Source organism: Mustela lutreola, chromosome 8 (genome assembly GCF_030435805.1).
Source record: "Mustela lutreola isolate mMusLut2 chromosome 8, mMusLut2.pri, whole genome shotgun sequence".
Lineage (NCBI taxonomy): Eukaryota > Metazoa > Chordata > Mammalia > Carnivora > Mustelidae > Mustela > Mustela lutreola.
The window spans coordinates 93,618,695-93,639,699 of NC_081297.1; the positions used below are offsets into that span (position 1 = coordinate 93,618,695).

A 21,005-nucleotide genomic window follows, 5' to 3' on the forward strand; every position below is an offset into this window, starting at 1 on the left:
TCTGATTTAAAGAGCGGAGAATTTCCATTTTTAGTTCCTCTCTACAACTATCTGAAAATATGTTTTGGTGAGGGGTTTATGGTCTGGGAGGGGTAGAAAAGCTAAATATTTGTTGATAATTTCTCTTTTTATTACACATTTGCTACTGACTCTACAGCAAATGACATCTCCATTTTAAGACTTTCTTATAAGTTACTAGAATTCTCATCTTGACAATGCCTCAGATACATAAATCTAAAACTTATACTACCTTGTAATTAAAAAAATAAAATTAAAACCATGGAAATAATGTTGAGATTTATTTTACCATTTGACATCTCTGTAAAAGCAAAAATACACAACTTTTTCATGATTCCGGAAGTAACCAATCCCTCAGGCACGTAAGTGGCTCAGTCAGTTAAGCGTCTGCCTTCAGCTCAGGTCATGATCCCTGCTCAGGCTATGATTCACACTCAGGTCATGATTCAAGAGTCCCTGAATACTGTACTCCCTGCTCAGCAGGGAGTGCGCTTCCCCTCTACCCCTGCCCCACCCTCTGCTCCTGCTCTCTCTCTCAATTAAATAAATAAAAAAATCTAAAAAAAAAAAAAGGAAGAAAGGCAACCAATCTTAAAGAAATATACAAGATATCCCAATGCTGAAAATTATTTTCAGCTCTTATAAAAATACATTTAGTACACAGAAATAAGGAAACAAGCCAATAATTTAAAACAGGCTTTAATAAAAGGAAGTGGACAAGTCATATCACACAACAAACCAATTATTAAAACCTTAAACATGATTTTAAATAATCCCAAACTAGCCTATTTTAAAAATATGTAAGAAAGACAATATGAAAATCAATCAAAAATCTACTTTGCTTTATCTACGGAGAAATTTATACCTTAAAAATTTTAGCAGAAAAGAGAACTTCATGAATTTTCCTCTAAAGATAAAGTCTACATGATTCAATTCTATTCTCTCACCGAATTTTTCAATATATTATAAATTTTTACACTATTACAAAAGGATCATGAGTCTCTTAAAAGTGTATTTTTATAGTAACTGCTGCTTTAAAAAAGAGGGCCCTAATACTAAATTAGTTATTATATTAATTTATTCCTTAAAGCAAAATACCTGAACCCAATTTAAGTATTTGTTTTCAATTGTGTTAACTTTGAATTTTATAAAATTCATACTGGATTTTGCCAAAGTCAGTCAGATATAATAAATGAATATAAATATGCAAATCGGGAAGATGTACTCATCAACTGCTATGGAATGAGATACAGTATATATATACAGTAGTATTTTTAAAATGTTTATTGTTAGCTGTAACTAAAAAACAGTAAATAATTTAGCAAAGTATATAATTATTTGTTGAAGTATGTGATACATAAGCTTTAAATACTGGAGAACGCAAAAGAAATTATAATAAAAATACCAGAACAGAGTGATATCCCCAAAAATGACTGAGTAGGGAACTTCAGGGTTCATTCCTTTCCCAAAAGCAACTAATGAGCTGACATACATTTTTAGAATCAACTTTTACACAACTCTGGAATCTATTAAAAAAACTCCAAACAGTGGGGTGCCTACGTGGCTCAGCTGGTGTCCAACTCCTTATCTCAGCTCACATCTTGATCTCAGGTTCATGCATTCAAGCCCCCACTATGAGCACAGAGCCTACTTAAAAAAACTCAGAAAAGCCAAGGGGAAGACTTAGGAAAGAATAAAGCTGCTACTTTGCAGTAAGAGAGCACTGTGGTCTTTTAGGTTGTCTATTCATTTTTCCCCACACCCAGATCCGCAGTGGCTGTGAAGATGACAGTTAGCATGCCTGGTGCAGGCTTCTAGTGCCACAGGAAGCATATGGACCTTATTTTCACTGGCATCTCTCTTAAGGCCCAGCACACAGGCCAGCCTTTGTTTCACCCAACTCAAGTAATTCCCAAGGCTGGAGCAGCATCCCAGACAGCTTTTCCTAAAAAGATTTGGCACAGCAGCCTGAGGCAAAGGATAACAATTTGGACAAGCAATAAAGAGAAAAGCCTGGGTAAGAAAAGGTTGGGAAAGGTGACACATGACACAAAAGGGACTCTAAAAGCTCTTGAATAGAGACTATGCAAATGCCCACGGAAAAAAAGCAAAAAATAGCCTGAAAAGACCCTAAGCTTTCACTTAAGCAAGTAGAAGTGAAGGATAAGGCAAGCTGGATACGGAAAGCTGTAAATGGCCTGGTTAATTAGCACTGAAGGAGTGTCTCAACAGAGCCAATCTGCAAAGACTGGGTGAGTATTTTTTCCTTCTTCCTTTTTTCTTTTTTATGCTTCAAGCATTTAAGACAACTGGCAGAACATCACCTGACCACTAAGCTAATGAAACACCAAACTTTAGGGGCCCCACATAACAAAGAATTTATACTTTCCAAAAACATTTTAGAAGTCATAAACCAACAAACAACAAATCACAACAAAAAGCATCAACAAACTCTGGGTAGTGAGGAAAAAAATATGATTCCCAGAACTGCCACAATATAATATTCAAAATACTCAAATTTCAACATAAAATTAGGAGGCATACAAAGAAACAAGAAATAAGAAAAGTATGGGCCAGGGGCGCCTAGGAGGCTCAGTGTTAGGTTAAGCCTCTGCTTTCAGCTCAGGTGATGATCTCAGGGTCCTGCTTGGCAAGGAGCCTGCTTCCTCTTCTCTGCCTGCCTCTCTGCCTACTTGTGATCTCTCTCTGCCAAATAAATAAATAAAATTCTTAAAAAAAAAAAAGTATGGGCCAGTCACAGAATGAAAATAATGAAAAGAAAGATAGCTCAGGTATTGGACTTACTAGACAAAGACTTTAAATAAATTGAATAAAAATCTGTTCGAGGAGCTAAAAGAAACAATGGACAAAGAACTTTAAAAAAAATGAGAAGAAACAGGAAAACAATGTCTTGCTAAGCAGAATATCAAAGAGACAGAAACTGTGTAAAGAAAACATATAGAAATTCTAGAGCAGAAAATGTATTAATTGAAATAAACTTCGCAGCGGGGCACTTGGGGGGGCGCTCAGCAGGTTAAAACATCCGACTCTTTATTTTGGCTCAGGTCATGATCTCGGGGTTCTGAGATTGAGCACCACATCAGGCTCTGTGCTGGGCATAAGCCCCCTTAAGAGTCTCTCTTCCCTCTCCCACTACACCTCCCCCGCCTCTCTTAAAAAAAAAAAAAAGAAGTTATACATGGATTTTTGACTATATCAGGGGAGAGGATCAGCACCCCAAGCCCAGCATTATTCAAGGGTCAACCATTTATATAACACAAACCAATTATATTATATACTATCTATCTATATATATTTTAGTTTTTTTCTTTAATGATTTTTCTGGAAATTACACTTAACATCTTGAATACCTACTTATTTTGAATAGTATACAAATACTTTCAATAGCATATAAATATAATTAAATATCACTTAGGCATAAAAAGGAATGCAGTACTGATATATGCTAAATTGTGTATGAACCATGAAAATGCTATGCCAAGAGAAAGAAGCCAGACACAAAAAGTCACATATTGTAGGATTCTGTTCATTAAAAAAATATGCAGAAAAGGTAAATCAAGAGAGACAGGTTGATTAGTGGTTGTGAAGGACTAGGGGAAAGGTAAAGTGACTATTTAATGGACATAAGGTTTTCTTTTGGGTTAATGAAAATGTTCTATAACTAGACAGAGATGAGAGTCATACAATGGGAATAAACTAAATGCCAGTGAATTGTAAAGTAAAAACAGTTATTTTGCTATTGAATTTTACTTCCATTAAAAACTAAATATCAGAAAAGCCCAGAAAGAGACAGGAACTAAATGAGCTTAGTAAAATTTAAATTAATAGCATGGCAAGGGCAGATCACTACAGGTAACTTAAATGGGAAAAACAGTATAAAGTTGAAGGCCTGAAATGAAAATACTATGAACACTGATATTCTGTAGGACAGTGTAGCAATTGGTAGGTATTAGGAAAAGTAGATCAAAAACTAGGAGATCCAGAAATTAAAAATTTAAAAAATGAATGATGGCACTTTGTTGAGGAATCTGGACTATACAGAGGAGAATGAAACAAACAGTATTTTAGAAAGATGAGTACAATCATTGGGAAGGGCCAGTAAGTACCTAAAAAATAGAACCAGAGTAATCATGTAAAAGGTTATTGCTATAATCAAGGGAATGGAAAAGGAAAATGTATTTACAGTACTATACCCAAATTAATTGAAAAAAATCCACATGTAAATGGACCTGTGCCTTGTGAAAAGTGAGAGGAAGCAAAAAAAGACTTTTGTAAGAAATTAAAGTTATAATTTAGCAATCCACTGTATATGTGAAATGACTGAAAGAAATCAATTTCCAAGAACTCAAAAACTATCAATGAGAAGAAAAATGGAAAGATATTGCTGGAAGATTTTTCTAAGGATTCAAGAATTACAAATAAGAGGAACAATGGTATGGGGGATTTATCTGTGGAGAAGAGAATGTTTTGGCATTTAAAGACTTCAGATTCTGAGGCTACCAGGTAACATCAAAGTAAAAAGTTTATTAAGTGTTAAGAGATCTGGACTTGCATGTTATATGAGAATATGGGAGTCAAAGTCTCAGATTTTTTTAAAAACACAAAATGAGAAACAGTTAATGAAACCACTCCTTTTAAATCCTCAAACATTTTAAAATTCTAATTCAAAATTCTCGACCATATTAGTAAAATAAAGTTTAATAATTAAACAACACTATCACTATTAGAAAGATCTGCTAAAGGTAAGAAAGAGGACTAGTAACGTACTGTATGGTACATAACAAAATTACTACAAAGATCTTATTATTTAAAAAGTCTCACTTCAAATAAATTAACAATATGAACCCAAGAATATAACTTTCAGGCTAAGAAATACATAAATTCTAGTCACATTTGGTTGCAATTTGCTTTATAACTAGAAAACAGTGACTTTATTTTCATGGACCCCTTTTCCCTCATTTATAAAGTAAGGGTCTATAAGTGGTTTGCAATCTCAGCCTCTGTAGACTATGCTCATATTTCAGATAGCTTAATAGAAACCATGCATTTACTATATGACAACATGAATGTACTGATAAAAATTTCCAGTTTTTTAGTCTTGGAATAAAATGATTTACTACAGCATGTTGGCATGTGTTCATTTCAGTCATTTAGAAGCTCTGGCACTATATGTATATATATGTGTATAGTTACATTTAATAAAAAAAGAAAAGGAAAAATCATTAACAAATATAAATTAACAAACTAATATCTTTACAACATAAGATCCATGGCAGGAAGTGGATTAATATAAAAAGAATCACTTACAATAAATATTATTTGGTATTTACAACTAGATAATACCAGCCTTTCCTCAGTGACTAAGGCTCCCTTATGGGTTGAACTATATGAGAAGTTCATATATTGAAGTCTGAACCCTAAGTATTCTCCAATTGTGATTCAATTTGTAAAGAGGGTCTTTGCAAAGGTTATTAGTTAAGATGAGGTTATACTGGAGTAGGATGGGCCCCAATCCAATCCAACTGGTATCCTTGTAAAAAGGGGAAATATGGGTGCGTGGCATGTGTGTGCATGTGCGCACGTACACACACACACACACACACACACACACACACACACACACTTATAGTGCCATATGAAGAGAAAAGACTTCCACAAGTCAAGGAATGTCCAAGACTGTCAGTATACCATCAGAAGCTAGAGGAAGGAGACACATGGAAAAGATTCTTTCTCACAGCCTTCGAACAGAACCAGTTCTTCCAACATCTTGGTCATAGACTTTTAGCCTCCAGAGCTATGAGACAGTACTTCTCTGTTGTTTAAGCTACCAGTTTACGGTACTTTTTTTACGACAGCCCTAGCAAACAAATAGTGCCTCTTTCTACTTCTAATATTTAGAAGTTAAATGTAATTATTATCAACTTTGAAAATGTATCCCCCAAAACAAGTAATAAAAATAATGACACATGGGTATACAATTCAAATCAGTATACGAACCTGTAGTTCCGTAATAACTGTTTTATGCCTCTTGTTACATTCAATCTTTTCAACTCGTGTTTTCAATTCTGCCAAAGTCTTATCAAATACAGCACACTGTAGTGCACACAATTTTTCTTCCAGCAACCACTGTACAACCTAAAGAGATATATTTCTTTGTTACAGTCAAAGAAGGCATTTCAGCAAGCAGAGAAGAGTAAATATTCTTAAGGACTGGTAAGACAGTTTAATGTATTGATTAATTTCAAGAGAAACACATTGGCATTCATAACACAATGATATCTGCTAAAAGCCTCTACTTCTACATGTGTCTACTATGACAAAATTATACTGAAAACAGAAAATTTCCAGAGGGTCAAATTTTATAAGTAATTTTATACTGAGGTTTTAATATTTATTTCTCATACCTTCTGTGATTCAAAGGAAATCAGTTAAAAGACCAGTTTTTAAAATTTCTAATCTGTTGCAGATGATATTTTTGTGAGACTAAGCATATCACTGCACTATGAAATTTCTATAAAATATTTCTAAATGCCTTCTTAACAATTTACATTATTTATCTTATTATGGGTCCCTAACAAATAAAATACACAGTACATGTCCACAATCCATACTTGAGTAATAACACTGTTCCAGAGTAATATATTCTTAGTACACATGTAAGTTTCAAAATTCACATACCTATCTTCGTATTTATAATAGCTCTGTAAGAAAAACTAAACATTATTACCACCATATGACAAATTTAAAAAGCTGGGAAAGAAAAATGGCACTTTTTTAATCACCTCACTAATTAACTGCTTTTTTCTAATATGAGTATTTATACTGTATCTTAGTGGAAAAAGGATATTGGTCTAAAATGTAGATTATTTATAATTTCATTATTACATCTGTAAGACTTAAAAAAAATAATTTCATTGGACTTTCATATTCCTCTTAAAAAGGCATCTGTCATACACATCTGTTAACACATTTAGAAAAGTATATTAAATACTACATATTTTCAATATTTCTAACTCTAGTTTCATAGATACAGGCAGATGTTTCTAAAGTTTGTATTTTAAATACTTCCTTTCCCTAGTCAATCTAAGGCCCTGTCCCTATTTTTAATAGTAAGCCTAAAGAACCTAACAGTGAGTTACAATGTAGGAACTTACAATAAAACCACCTTATAATGAAGATTAAAAAGTTAATGTATTTTTTTAGAAGTTAAAATATAAAACTCTAACATTTCCACAGAATAAAATTCAATATGAAAGAAAAAATAAAATCCAAAAACTCTTTTAAAAAGAATCAGTTTTAAAAGTTAAATTACTGGGGCGCCTGGGTGGCTCAGTGGGTTGAAGCCTCTGCCTTTGGCTCAGGTCATGATCCCAGGGTCCTGGGATCGAGCGCCGCATCAGGCTCTCTGCATCAGGCTCTCTGCTAGACAGGGAGCCTGAGTCCTCCTCTCTCTCTGCCTGTTTCTCTGCCTGCTCACAAGCGGTCTGTCAAATGACAGTCACAAACAGTCTCTCTGTCTGTCAAATGAATAAGATCTTTTAAAAAAATAAATAAATAAAAATAAAAAAATAAAAAATTATTAAGAATGAGCTCAACCACTTTAAGTTCTATGAAAAACTTAAATATGTCAGTAAAATACAGAATAATGTCAAAAACCTAGAAGAATAAAAATGGTCATGTTTTTTATTTAATATCGTTTTTAACTTATAATCTGTAACACCTTTTGTAGCTTCTGGTTAATATCTCCTTTGGCTGTAATCTTCACTTGAAATTCTGCTTCATATTCGTCTTCCATGTATCGACGACGTTTGGACTGTACATTGTCCATGTCCTCTGATTTAGAACGTTTTCTTCTGGAAAATTCACCTGAGGACAAAAAAGCATGATGACTTTTATTACAGACCCTAATGCCTCTTTTCCATTCTCAGCTAAATATTATTCCTAGTTATCACAGTATCATTCTCACTCAGCAATTTTATGAATTGTTTTAGAGACTAGAAAAACAGATAGGTAGCTTTTAAACTCTGAACTTATTTTCAGTATGCTAAACAAGAACACCCTGAGGGTAAGCAATGTATAATGTAAACATAAAAAATTCTTCTTTTGAAATCATATTAAAATAGAGAATCACCTAAAATATGAGTATGAGATGAGAAGAAATCATCTTCTATTCATTCTCTGCTAAATTTTATAGTGCACATGAATCCCCTTACAAAATATAATATTCATTCTCATGTCACAGATATCTATCAGCTGTACATAGCTTTAATAGCTTTAATTATTTCCTCCTCTTCAATGCATTTTTTTTCTCAGCATTTAGAAAAAATCTTCATCATTAGCCTTAGGAAAATAACATAAGACTAGTTACTCTTCTTTTTAAAAGATTTATTTATTTGAGAGAGAGAAAAAAACTTGCACATTTGCAGCGGGGAAGGTTGGAGGGAGAGAAAGAGAATCTCATGCCAACTCCCCACTGAGTGCACAGCCCCCACACAGGGCTCAATTCCACGACCCTCAGATTATGACCCTCAAATTATGACTGGAACCAAAATCACAAGTCGGACACTTAACTGATTGAGCCACCTAGGCACCCAAGGCTAGTTATTCTTAACATGTCCTAATGAATTTCAAATAAATAAAAACAGTAAAATTTGTGTCATTATAAAAGTAAATTTGGTAAAGATATTCAAGGATCTTCACTTAGAAAATTTATATTTCAAACACTGGTAATACATTCATGAGATCAAATTTTATCTGGTTTCTTTTTCAATATATAAAATGTAAGAATACTAAAATCTCCACTTATTAAAGGGAAATGTTCTTATGTGACCATAAGTATCCCTCTTTGCTTTTCTCTACACCCATTTATCTACGTGCCTACTTTTAAAATCCAGTTCTACTTCATGATTTCCCTTAAAATCATGACTTATCTAGTCATACATGAAAACCAGAATGACAAAGAGAGATACAAAACCTAGGTTTCCTGACTTCTAGTCCAATGATTATCTTATAAACCTAACTGCACCCTGTCCCATCAAGTCCCCTTTCCCATGAAGCCCAGGAACCTTGAGGAGACAGACACATATTTTCATTAACTTGTATCACCTCCAACAAAATTCTTACAGCTCCATGCTCTAAACATAAATCTAAAACAATTTATCTCAAGACATTCAAATAATACCTTATTAAATATTAAGCATAAATTTTTCTCATAAAACAATTAAAAAGTATAAACAAAATACTGAGGTATATGAAAATAACACTTTCAAAAATCCTTAGGTTAGCTGTCAATAAAATGATTTAACTGTGTTTTACTTAAACTGCAAAATTTTTAAATTATCTCAGGAAAGGAAATATATTCCATAGCCTTAAAAGAAGAAACAATGAATAGCTATTTTTCTAAACTAGTTCGGGGTTTTTGTACATGCTTACTTTTCTCAGAAGGTCTTTCATCTTCATTTATTACTTGCTCTTCTTCCTCAGGTTTGCTATCCTTCCCATTAGTTTCTACTTCTGCTGTAACAAAAACAGAAAAGGAAATCTTACTTCCATCAGTATTTATTTATTTATTTAAAAGATTTTATTTATTTATTTGACAGAAAGAGATCACAAGTAGACAGAGAAGCAGGCAGAGAGAGAGGGAAGCAGGCTCCCTGCTGAGCAGAGAGCCCGATGCGGGACTTGATCCCAGGACCCTGAGATCATGACCTGAGCCGAAGGCAGCGGCTTAACCCACTGAGCCACCCAGGCGCCCCCATCAGTATTTATTGAAGCTCACTATAATTTCCAATTTTGGTATTAACAATTCAATTAATAAGCTTTTATAAAATCTGTCTCAAAATGTGAAATCCTAGGACTAAAAAGGGAACATAGCATGGATTGGTAGAAATGAATGACTAGGTCCACTTCCAAATGCTCCTACAAATTCATAAAAAGCTCTTAAACATGGAAAAAATATAGTATAACTTTTAAAACAAAGAACCTTACTTAGTAATTTGCTGTCAACAGTAGATTAATAAAACCTACTCTAAAGCATTTAGATTCCATTACATTCAATTATTAAAACTAAAATACTGGGGCGCCTGGGTGGCTCAGTCAGTGAAGCATCTGCCTTCAACTCAGGTAATGATCCCGGGGTCCTGGGATCCAGTCTGTAATCTGGCTCCTTGCTCAGTGGGGAGCTGGCTTCTCCCACTACCTGCAACTCCCCCTGCTTGTGCGTACTCTCTCGCCCTCTGACAAATAAATAAATAAAATCTTTTTTTAAAAAATTAAAGATAAATAAATAGACAATAAAAGTTTAATAGTTAACTGATGCCAGTGCCAACAACTGAGTTAAGTGTATGACACACAGTACTTTATATCCTTAGCATAATCCTACACAATAAACACTATTTCTACCATCACTTAGATGGGAAAGTCCAATGTTCAAAAAGGCTACAGTAATTTTCACAAGGCATATATAATATAACAAAGAGTGCTAACAAAAATATCCTGCTAAAAATGTAATTACATTGTTACAATAAATAAAACCCACACAGGTACCAGAAAGGGTCTTTAGTCAAGCTATTATCTCAACTAACTTAATCATGAACTGGGTGAGAAGAAAAAACCATTAATATGTCTGGGTTTCTCTTTTCCCCCTTACATCACTGAAACTGGCTCCCCAGGTTTTCAATAAAGCATCTGGTTTCATTATATCCTACAACCAAAATTAAATACATAATCACAAGGAATGTAACATTATAAAAAATTTTGATATGGCATTTCTTCTCCAAACAACAGGGTTTAATCCCAACAGCCCTTGATGGTAGAAGTCAAGGATAAAATAACTGTAAAGACCTTTTAAGTGAAAACAGGCAGACTATGAGGATCAATGATGAACCTATAAAGGCTCTTAAAAATATTTTTTTCACACTAAGGTAAAACAATAAAGCTGTTAAACATGACAACAGTCAAAACAAAACAGCACATAAAGATTACTAAAACTTTTTTTTTTTAAGTTAGCTCCACACCACTGTAGGGCTTGAACTCATAAGAACAGTTCACATGCTCTACAGACTGAGCCACCCAGGCATCCCTACAAAACTATTTTTAAACTTTAAAAGAAAGGCTATTCAAAATAAATAAATGAGTATTAGAAAATTAACTTTCCATTTACTATGCTCATTAGAAATATTTTAAGATCCTATCCCTCAACTCCAGTTTCAATGAAATGACAATGTTTTGCTCCCTTGTATATCACAAACTCATTACAAAGCATTTTTTTCTACATATAGGTTTCCAAATCCTCCTGATTTTAATACTGAAGGTGGTGACTCCTGAGTTTCCTAGTCCCCAGAGTCTCCAGAAACAAAGAATAACTGGGTTGCTTGAGATGAAGGTTTATACAGTCTTTATTTGGCAAATTATGATACCACCCAAAGAACAAAATTAGCTATGGCTCCACTTAGGGTAACTACAAGCCAGATCAGCCATAATACAGCAGAGCAACTGGCCTAACAATTTGGTTTGAGCTGTCTCTTTTTTAATCATATGTTAGCTCCCTCTCCTCTTAAAGGTATGTCAAACATAGCTTGCGCTTTCTCCATCTGCCCAAAACCTCTTCCTACCCAATTCCCATTTTCCAGATATACCTGGAAGATATGGCTAGATTCTAAACACTTTAAAACACTTACTGGAATTTTAAAACAGACACAGTGGATTAAACTTTATACTTCAGTTTTACTTAATGAAAAGAACTTGGGATAAGAAAAACGGTACTAACAGATTTTACAGAAAGGAACAAGGTCCTATATTTAATTTTTTGTTTATAAAGCCTCTAGAGAATCTGAGAGTGGACCTGCTTAAACCCAGAATAGTAATCAAAGGCCCATGCACACTGACGTTTTTATAAATAATTTCAAGTAGTTCATGGGATGCCTGAAACTCATCCAAATACTTAGGTTAAGACCGTCTTTTTTGGAATCTGTCCTCATTCACAGTTTCTGCTTTAATTCCTCTAGTCTTGAGTACAGCCTTATGGCAAGTTAGCCCATCTTCATATGGAGTTCTATATGTGGCATTCCTTCCTTTCAACCAGACTAGACAATAAGTAAGCTCACTAAGAACTGATACCATATCTTGTAACTTTGGTAATCCTAAAAACTTTGGGAAAAGAGATGAGACAAAGGAGATGTTTATCATCTATCTGGTGACTATTATCTTAATAAGATTTCATAAGATAAAAGTAGAAAAAGTGGGGGTGCCTGGGTGGCTCAGTGGGTTAAGCAGCTGCCTTTGGCTCGGGTCATGATCCTGGGGTCCTGGGATAGAGTGCCACATCGGGCTCTCTGCTCAGCAGGGAGCCTGCTTCCTCCTCTCTCTCTCTGCCTGACTCTCTGCCTACTTGTGATCTCTCTGTGTCAAATAAATAAATAAAATCTTAAAACAAAAAAAGAAGTAGAAAAAGTGTATTGGAGAGGACAATACGGAGTTAGTTTCCCATTTTCATTAGTCCAATGAAATATGGACAAAAATAAGTGTCACCTTAGAGATTGGCAAACATTTTTTGTAAAGCCCCAAAACTAAATTTTTTCAGTCTTGTGGGCCATATGGTCTTTGATACAACTATTCTGCCCTTGTAGTGGAAATCAGTGACAAACAATATGTAATAGTAAATAAACAGATGTGGCTCTATTCCAATAAAACTTTATTGACAAAAACAGAGCCTATAGGCTATAGTTTACTAATCCTGTGTTTGAAATTACTGACTCTATGAGAATATTTAAAACAAAACAAAAAATTCCTACAGATTAACTGAAGATAATTTCATCCATTAGCAAAATAAGTGAAGTAGATAAACAGGCAATATATAGATGAGGAAATACAAGTGGCCAATAAACATAAAAATTCTCAACCTCACAAAGCATATCAGAAAAATGTGACATTACTTAATAAGACATTTCCAGAAATTTTTTTTAAAGCTTTATTTAATATCTTCCAAATAATACCTTCTACAGTGAATTTTTGTGCTCCCTTTTAAAGCAAAGCTTGAGGGGGGGAGAGTTATATTTTATCATTTCCAATTCTCCTCCCATTCTCTCTGAAACCCAATCTCCATTAGGTTTTCAATTCCACCACCCCATGTCATGGTCACAAATGATCTTCAGGTTATTAAATATTTGTCTCCTATCTTACTTGAACAAACAGCAGCATCTGATACATAAACAAAATTGGGCTGATTACTCCCTCCTTGCAACATCCTCTTTACTTGACATCTAAGATAAAAGAATCTCCTGATTTTCTTTCTACCAGAAAAGCTGCTCTTTCCTTTCTTTTTAGTTAATATACTTATTTGTTTTTATTCTTATTATTGAAGTACAGTTGACATATTAAGAGCTGCTCTTTCTTGATCTTTGCCAGTTTCTTCTTCATCTCCCAACCTCTAAACACTGGAATGTCAAGAGCTCAGTTCTTACACCTCCTCTCATCTCCATTTATACCCACTGATTATCACTGAGGTGATTCCATATTATCACTCAACTTCAACTAAGGTTGAAGTATATACTATCTGCTCCTAAATTTGTCTAGACAGTCCAAACCTCTGTCCTGAAATACACCTATCTAACTTAGGCAGTAACAGTCACTTGGAACTGATGTCCCTCCTATACTTCCCTTTCCAAAACCTCCTTCTTTGATCTTCTTCAACTCTGAAAAGAAAAATCTGCAATTTCCACCAATGTATAGGAATAAGAGGTTCCACAAAGAAAAACCAAATACAGCAGGAAATAACTGAACATAAATGGATGGAGATAATAAAGAACTTTAGCTGAACAAAATAAACAGTGACAATAAAATATCACTAAATTTTAATCAACTAAACCACAGTAATTCTATCACTACTAACCTAAAGCAAAAACAGACAAAACCCATGCTTATTCTCATAAGCACTTACACTCATCATATTTATCTTAGAGAGTAAAAAGGGAAAAACAAATCAACCACAGATACATTTTTGATTTGAAATAAAATCTGGAAGGAAATTATATCAAAATCTAGTGTAAAATCTGGTTTTATGTAAAACATATTTTTCTCCTCTAAAATATTAAGAAATAGCAATGTTTATAAAACAAAAAAAGCAGGTGGAGAAGAGCTCTCCCTCCTATTTCTCCATTAAGAAACAGAATGAAAAGGGCCAATAAGGATTTTAAAAAAGGAGAATGCCAGAGCCAAAAAGCCAGACGGTCTCAAGAGGAAAGGACTATTAAAAAAAAAGCAGCCAAGTGTGAGAGATAAAGACAAAGTTTTGGATTTAAACCCCTGGTTTTAACAATATGAGCATAAATGTCACTTCACTGAAAACAAAAAGGAGGGGGGACTGCCAAGATGAAAATCAAAATCCAATTAAGTTAAAGAACAAATAGGAGGAGAAAAAACAGTGCTAGCCTATTAAAAGAACTTGAAGAACGACTGTGAAAGAGGAAGGAGATGGAACGGAAGCTAGAGAAAGAGTACATGGCATGGAAAGAGCATGAAAGATAAACTAATACATGGACCTCTTTTACTGCTGTTTAAACTTTTCCAGACAGAAATCTTTGTTTTTCAAGCCTACTTAATAAACAGATTATCATTTTAATCATCTAATGAGTATAAGTCATCATCTAGGAAGATGCAATACTATGACAGTACCTTCAGGCCCACTCAGTATATCTACAATACTTTCTTAGGCCTTTCTTTTACAATTTGTAAAATTAAAATGGCTTTTTTATTTGCTTTCTGATTTCTTTCATTATTTTTTGTTGCTGCTCACAGCTATCATAACTGTTGTACTCAAAACAAATTTGCTAAAGAAGTGTCTGAAATGACAGAGGTTTATGTTTTCCTATTAGTACAGCACATAAATGTTAGTAGCTAGAGGGAAGAAGTGGTCCTCAGCACTTCAGTTTATAATTCTGAGTTCTGAAAACATTAAAAATTAGTCAAAAATATCGGGGTCCGGGATCGAGCCCCGTGTCAGACTCCCTGCCTACTAGCAGGAAGTCTGCTTCTCCCTCTTCCTCTGCCTCTCCACCCCTCTTCCAGCTCACTCTCAAATAAATAATCTAAAAAAAATTAGGCAAGAATAAAAAATGATGAAAGTTAATATCTCAGAAGGTACACAATAACAAAAATGACATACACTATAGTCCTCCTTTATCTGCAGGGGCTATGTTCCAAGATTTCCAGTGCATGCCTGAAAGCATGGAAAGTAATGAACCCTGTATGTTTTCTCCTATACATATATACCTGTGATAAAGTTAAATTTATAAATTAGGCACAGGAGATGGACAACAAAAACTAATAATAAAATGATTATAACAATATACTATAATAAAAGTTATATAAATATGGTCTCTCAAAATACCTTAATGTACTATACTCACAGTTCTTATGATGATGTAAAATGTTAAAATGCATATGTGATGAGATGAAGTGAGATGAATGACATATACGTGTTGTGATGCAGCATTAGACTATTCTGACCTAGAAAGTTAACACTACTGAGAATAAGTTAGAAGGAAAATAATCTGCTTCCAGAACATGGCTGACTGTGGGTAACTAAAACCACAAAAATTGAAACCATCTAAAGTGAAACCACTGACAAACGGGGACTACTGTAACAGATTTCTCTCCCATGTAAAGAGAACAGAGTACAGTTTTAAGACCAATGAAGAAACTGTACTTAAATGTATTACATACAAAATTTCCTTGGGGGTTGGGGAAGGGAGGGCAGGAAATAAAAGTTTAGTTATAAGCTAAGGTATTAAATTTATCACTACACTTACTCTGATAATAGCATACAATTAGATAAAATAAAAGCAAATAACTGGGGCTCCTCAGTGGCTCAGTTGGTTAAGCATCTGCCTTCACCTCTGGTCAGGATCCCAGAGTCCCAGGATAGAGCCCCCACGTAAGCCCCAGTGTGAGCCCCAGCGTGGGGCTCCCTGCTCTGTGGGGAGTCTGCTTTTCCCTCTCCCTCTGCTCCTCCCCCTACTTGAGCTCGTTATCTGTCTCACTCCTCTCTCAAATAAATAAATAAATAAATAATCATTTAAATAAATAAAAGTAAATAACCAAAACTAAAAGCAAGTCTGAATTTTCAAAGTATGCAACATGGGTGGCTTAACAGTCATCTCATGGCATTTAATAGCATTAAGTGATAAGGATGGTCCCTATTATCAAAACCATGACATAAAGGTAAAATGTATAAAATCATTAAATAATAATCTGAAATCTCCTATGACTACCAAAAGGTTTTTTAAGGACTTACCCCAATACCATTTTCTCTATCAATACTTATTGAATGAATGAGTTAAGGTCACCTTAAATATGGTTACCTATTATCTTCCCAAAATTTAACTTCACTATGCCATTCTCCTCCTGTTTGAAATCATTCAGTGGCTCCCAAGTACTATTAGAATGGTTTAGCATTGTAACCAAGATCCTCCCTGATATACTTCTATTATATTATCAATTCATTCTCTTCACAAATATTTACTGGACAAGCATTATTTTGATCTGATGATGGTGGCTCAGAACAAGGGTGATAATAGTCGATGAAAAGACAGACTGGATTCTAAATCTAATCTGAAGGCAGACCCAACAGGATTTCCTGATAGACTGGTGAGATACGGGATATAAAGAAAAAAAGTAAGAATGGCTCCAAGATTTTTAGTTTGAGCAAGTAGGATTATCTTATCAATTAAGAAGGATTATCTTCGGGGCACCTGGGTGGCTCAGTGGGTTAAAGGCTCTAACTTCGGCTCAGGTCATGATCCCAGGGTCCTGGGATCGAGCCCCACATCGGGCTCTCTGCCCAGCAGGGAGCCTGCTTCCTTTCCTCTCTCTCTGCCTGCCTCTCTGCCTACTTGTGATCTCTGTCAAATAAATAAATAAAATCTTAAAAAAAAAAAAAAAAAGAGGCATTATCTTCAGTAAAACTCTGTTATAGAGACAGTGAAAAGAAAGTGCTCTTCTAAATACATCTTTTTTTTTAAATAAAGTTACCCTTCTCTTTACTCCCAGAATACCAATTTAACATTATTAGGGTATTCACAGCCTTGTATTTAATGTCCTGCAATTGAATTTTTGTCTGCACCCTGAAGGCAAGTATTAAATTCTATCTTTAAATCCCTAGAACCAAAACAGCCTAGAGCCTGTCTCTCAATATAGCTTTAATAATGAATAAATGCTCTCTAGAAACGAAATAATCTTTTAGAGAAAAAAATCTTTACCTCCAAAAATTGGTATAATATATTGGGGGAAAAAACACTCCTGTGTTTCCTAGGCCTGTTTCTTATTTCTTTTGAACAAATTAGAAACCAAATGCTATGTTTCATTCTACAAGGTCATTCCTCTTAGAATTCAAAGGTTAAGGGAATGATGATACAAGAACAAAAAGGTATTAATGCCACTCTGAAAAGAGTTGAGAAAGTTTCTAACAGAAATCATGTCTGAGTTTGACTGTGAAAGCAAAATAGGATTTTTCTTATTCTTTCCTTTTTCTCCAGGAATAATAAAAGAGATGGAAAGATAGGCTTTTGAACAAACTATGAAGCTTATATACCTTTTATATAAGGGGTTTGGAATTAATCTAAAGGAAACAGGGATCCAACAAAAGAAAAGAAGACAATCAAAACAGATATAAGTTACAGAGAGATCATTCAGAAAACGCAGGTGAAGAAAATCAAGAAGGCTAAGGAAGCAAATGGATGAAGTCTTTATCAAATGGATTACCAGTCTTCAAGGTTTCTGGATTCTAGCAATGGTGAGGTCATTCTCTAACAAAGAATATTAAAGGAATCATAATTCACTGGGAAAAGTAATTGTAAAATGTGATTTGTTACACTTGAAGCAAATAATTTAAACAGTAGGCTTTCACATTATAAGCTATTTGGTTGCTAAGTGATAGCAAGAACAATTGTTAGGACCTTGATCAATTATGTACTGACTTGAAACTATTATCTCATAGTATTACGTTGTTCCATCTTATCTCTTTATTCCTAGACTATAAGCCCCTTAAAGGCAAGGGCCAAATTTTCTAATTATTTTAACTTCCTTCTTATCAAGTCACACAATGTTGCTCACACAATATTGCTAAATTCTGTTAAGAATCTGTGAAGTTTAGAGATCATTCCAGTCACCATCACTCTCAACTTTGTCAGCAACTAAAAAAAATTTAAACTTTTAAGAATGCTTTATTAAAGCTTTATTAAACAGTTTATTAAACCTAATCAAAATCTTTAGAATTTAAATAATGTGCTAACCTGGAGAGCATGTTTCATTTTGTGATATAACTTCAGACTCATCTTTTTCACCAGAAAGATCCTCTTCATCAGAGAGGACCAAGAAGGCTTCTTTTGGCAAACTCTCACTGCTTTCTTGTTTAGATGGTGAACCAAAAGAACCTTCCATCTTCTCTTCCAAATCTGGATTTGTCTCATCAATTGGAAGGAGAGAAGTTTTAGGAAAGCAAGTAAGTTCATCTTCAGCTGGTGCAAGCTTTTCTAAAATAGGAATAATCTCATCTGTCTCCATAGAATCTGTATTTTCCAAGGCAATCTCATTTTTGTCGTCTTTTGTAACATTTTCACTAATGGTTTCTGCAAGGTCTGCAGAATTTTCATCTTCATTCTTTTCACTTTGGTCAATTTCCATACTGCTCGATATAGCCTCCTCTCCAAGAGCAGGTTCTATAACAGTATCTTCCTTTAACTTCTTTTCATTTTCAGGAGGTAGATCTGAACAAATAACTGTATCATCTGTTTCTAGGGTTTCTTCATCGGCATCGATATTACTATCAGCTTTGTTTTTCTCATCAAATGAGAAAATCTGGTCTAACTTTTCATCATCCCCATTTTTTTCCAGAAAATCATCACCTTTATTACTACTAGGTTCCGTACTGTCAGTATCAGGAACAGCTTCACAAACTGATAAAGAACTTGGTTCAAAGATGGGATCAAAAGCTGATTCAGAGGCCAGTTCATCAGAATTGGGTTCATCAGAAGCCAGATCACTGGAGGCTGGATCACCAGAGGCTGGATCACCAGAAGATGGATCACCAGAGGCCGGATCATCAGACGCCAGTGCTCCAGAAGACAGGTCGCCAGAAGATGACTCACCAGAGGCTGGATCACTGGAGACTGGTTCACCAGAGACTGATTCATCAGGGACCAATTCACCAGAGACCAATTCACTGGGGAATGGTTCACTGGAGACTGTTTCACCAGAGACTATTTCACCAGAGGTGATATCACCAGAGGTAGAATCGCCAGAGGTGGGATCACCAGAGGTGGGATTGCTAGAGGCAGGATCGCCAGAGGTTAATACTTCAGAGGCCAGACCATCAGGGGCTGAATCTCCAGAGGCTGGATCTCCCATAGCCAGATCAACAGAGGCTGGCTCCTCAGAAGCTGGTTCAGGAGTCAGTTTACAGACTAGCTCAGGAGCTATACTATTAGGAGACGAAGATTCATGCTTTAAATCATCATCCTGCTTGTTTTTTATATTAACATTTAAGGTACAAGAGGCTTCTTTCCATTCTGATTTACTTTTTTCAGGTTCAAAACAAAGCTCTTCAATGCCATTCACTTCCTCCTTGTCATTAATATAATCTGTATTTTCCAAAGGTGAGGTTGGGTCCAAATCTCCATTTTCATGGTTGCCATTTAAAAGCTTGACATCAGCTTTCAACAGTTCTTCTTTGACCTTGTACACTGCTTCAAGTTGCTGACGATCACTCACTCTCATTGTTTTTCGAGCCTTAAAGACTTTTTTCTGAGGTTCTTCTATACTATCCATTTTGAATCTTTAAAAAGAGAAAGAGAGAGAGAGTTTAATAATTGAATCAGAAACCACCTAAATCATAGATGAACTGCAAACTGATCTCGTAAGCAAGCAACCTTTCATGTAATTTTGAAATAATGACATATGGAAAGCATAATCTTTGCTATGTGTTAATTTTCATATTAATTGTATTTGTGTAATATAAAATTAATGACAGGTACAAACCGAAGAAGATCACTTATCAGGAACTGATGGGTCCCCCAATGATAGGTCCATGATCAAAGCAAAAGTCAAGCAAAGCTTTATTTCGCGCCAAGCATTGAGAATCAAACCGCCTCTTACAGAGCGGGTGACCCCTCCCAGCCTCACAGACTAACTTTTATAGAACAAAAGCCATGTGGTGGCCAATGAGAATGTAACACACAGAGAAAGCTGCACACTCATGCTAGGTCACACACGGGTGGCCAACTGAACTACAATTCACCCCATTGTAGCTATTTGAACTAGCCTATCATCTTGGTCAGAACTGGCGCCCAGAAGGCGGGGCCCACACTCCTTGGAAGACAGGGAGACAGTATGTGCGCCCCACTGAATGGATGTCTCCACCTGGCCCAACTCATGACTCATCCCTGCATTCGGGTTTTGTTATCTCCACCTGACCTGACCCACCCTTGTATTTGGGCTCTCTTATCTGGGACTGGTCTCCATATTTTACTGGTTTCCCGGACTTGCTTTTAAGTAATTTCCGGGGGGGGGGGGGGGTCAGTTTAAGTTTTACTACATAAACAACAAAATCACTGTTTAACCTGATGGGATCACTCTGGCTAAATAGGCCCTTAAAAACTATTAGAAAAAAAGTGACTAGCTCTTTGTTCGGGGGGGGGGATGGGGGGGGTGGGGGTGGGGGAGCAGCAAGAGTAGGTCTTTAGAGCCACCCTTGGTGCAGGAACTGTGATGTCCCCTCTTCTTCCACTTCTCATTGCAAATAATTAAGGCCATTTATACCATTAAAGAAAGAAAGAGAAAAGAAAGGAACAGGTGAGTAGTTTTAATTCTCAGTATGCTAATCAACTCAGAATCTGGAGGAGACACATAAGCATATGCAGCAAAATAGCTGATGGATCAAGAAAAATAAAAGTATGAGAGATCAAAAGCAGTAA

The 21,005-nt window shown here is 35.2% G+C and overlaps 1 protein-coding gene across 6 annotated transcripts in view; it reads right to left on the bottom strand.

Moving 5' to 3' along the window:
- Window positions 1–21,005, bottom strand: part of ATF7IP (activating transcription factor 7 interacting protein) — a 119,136-nt gene that overhangs the window by 43,261 nt on the left and 54,870 nt on the right. For 5 of the 6 annotated variants that reach the window (XM_059186000.1, XM_059185999.1, XM_059185997.1 and 2 more), the window contains 4 exons: window positions 18,327–19,867; window positions 9,472–9,555; window positions 7,760–7,905; window positions 6,037–6,174 (listed from right to left, as the gene is read on the bottom strand). In XM_059186000.1, coding sequence (XP_059041983.1) covers window positions 6,037–6,174; window positions 7,760–7,905; window positions 9,472–9,555; window positions 18,327–19,860 — 1,902 coding nt within the window. In that variant the 5' untranslated portion in view covers window positions 19,861–19,867. The remainder of the gene's footprint in view (window positions 1–6,036; window positions 6,175–7,759; window positions 7,906–9,471; window positions 9,556–18,326; window positions 19,868–21,005) is intronic. The other variant, XM_059185998.1, reaches the window with a different exon arrangement.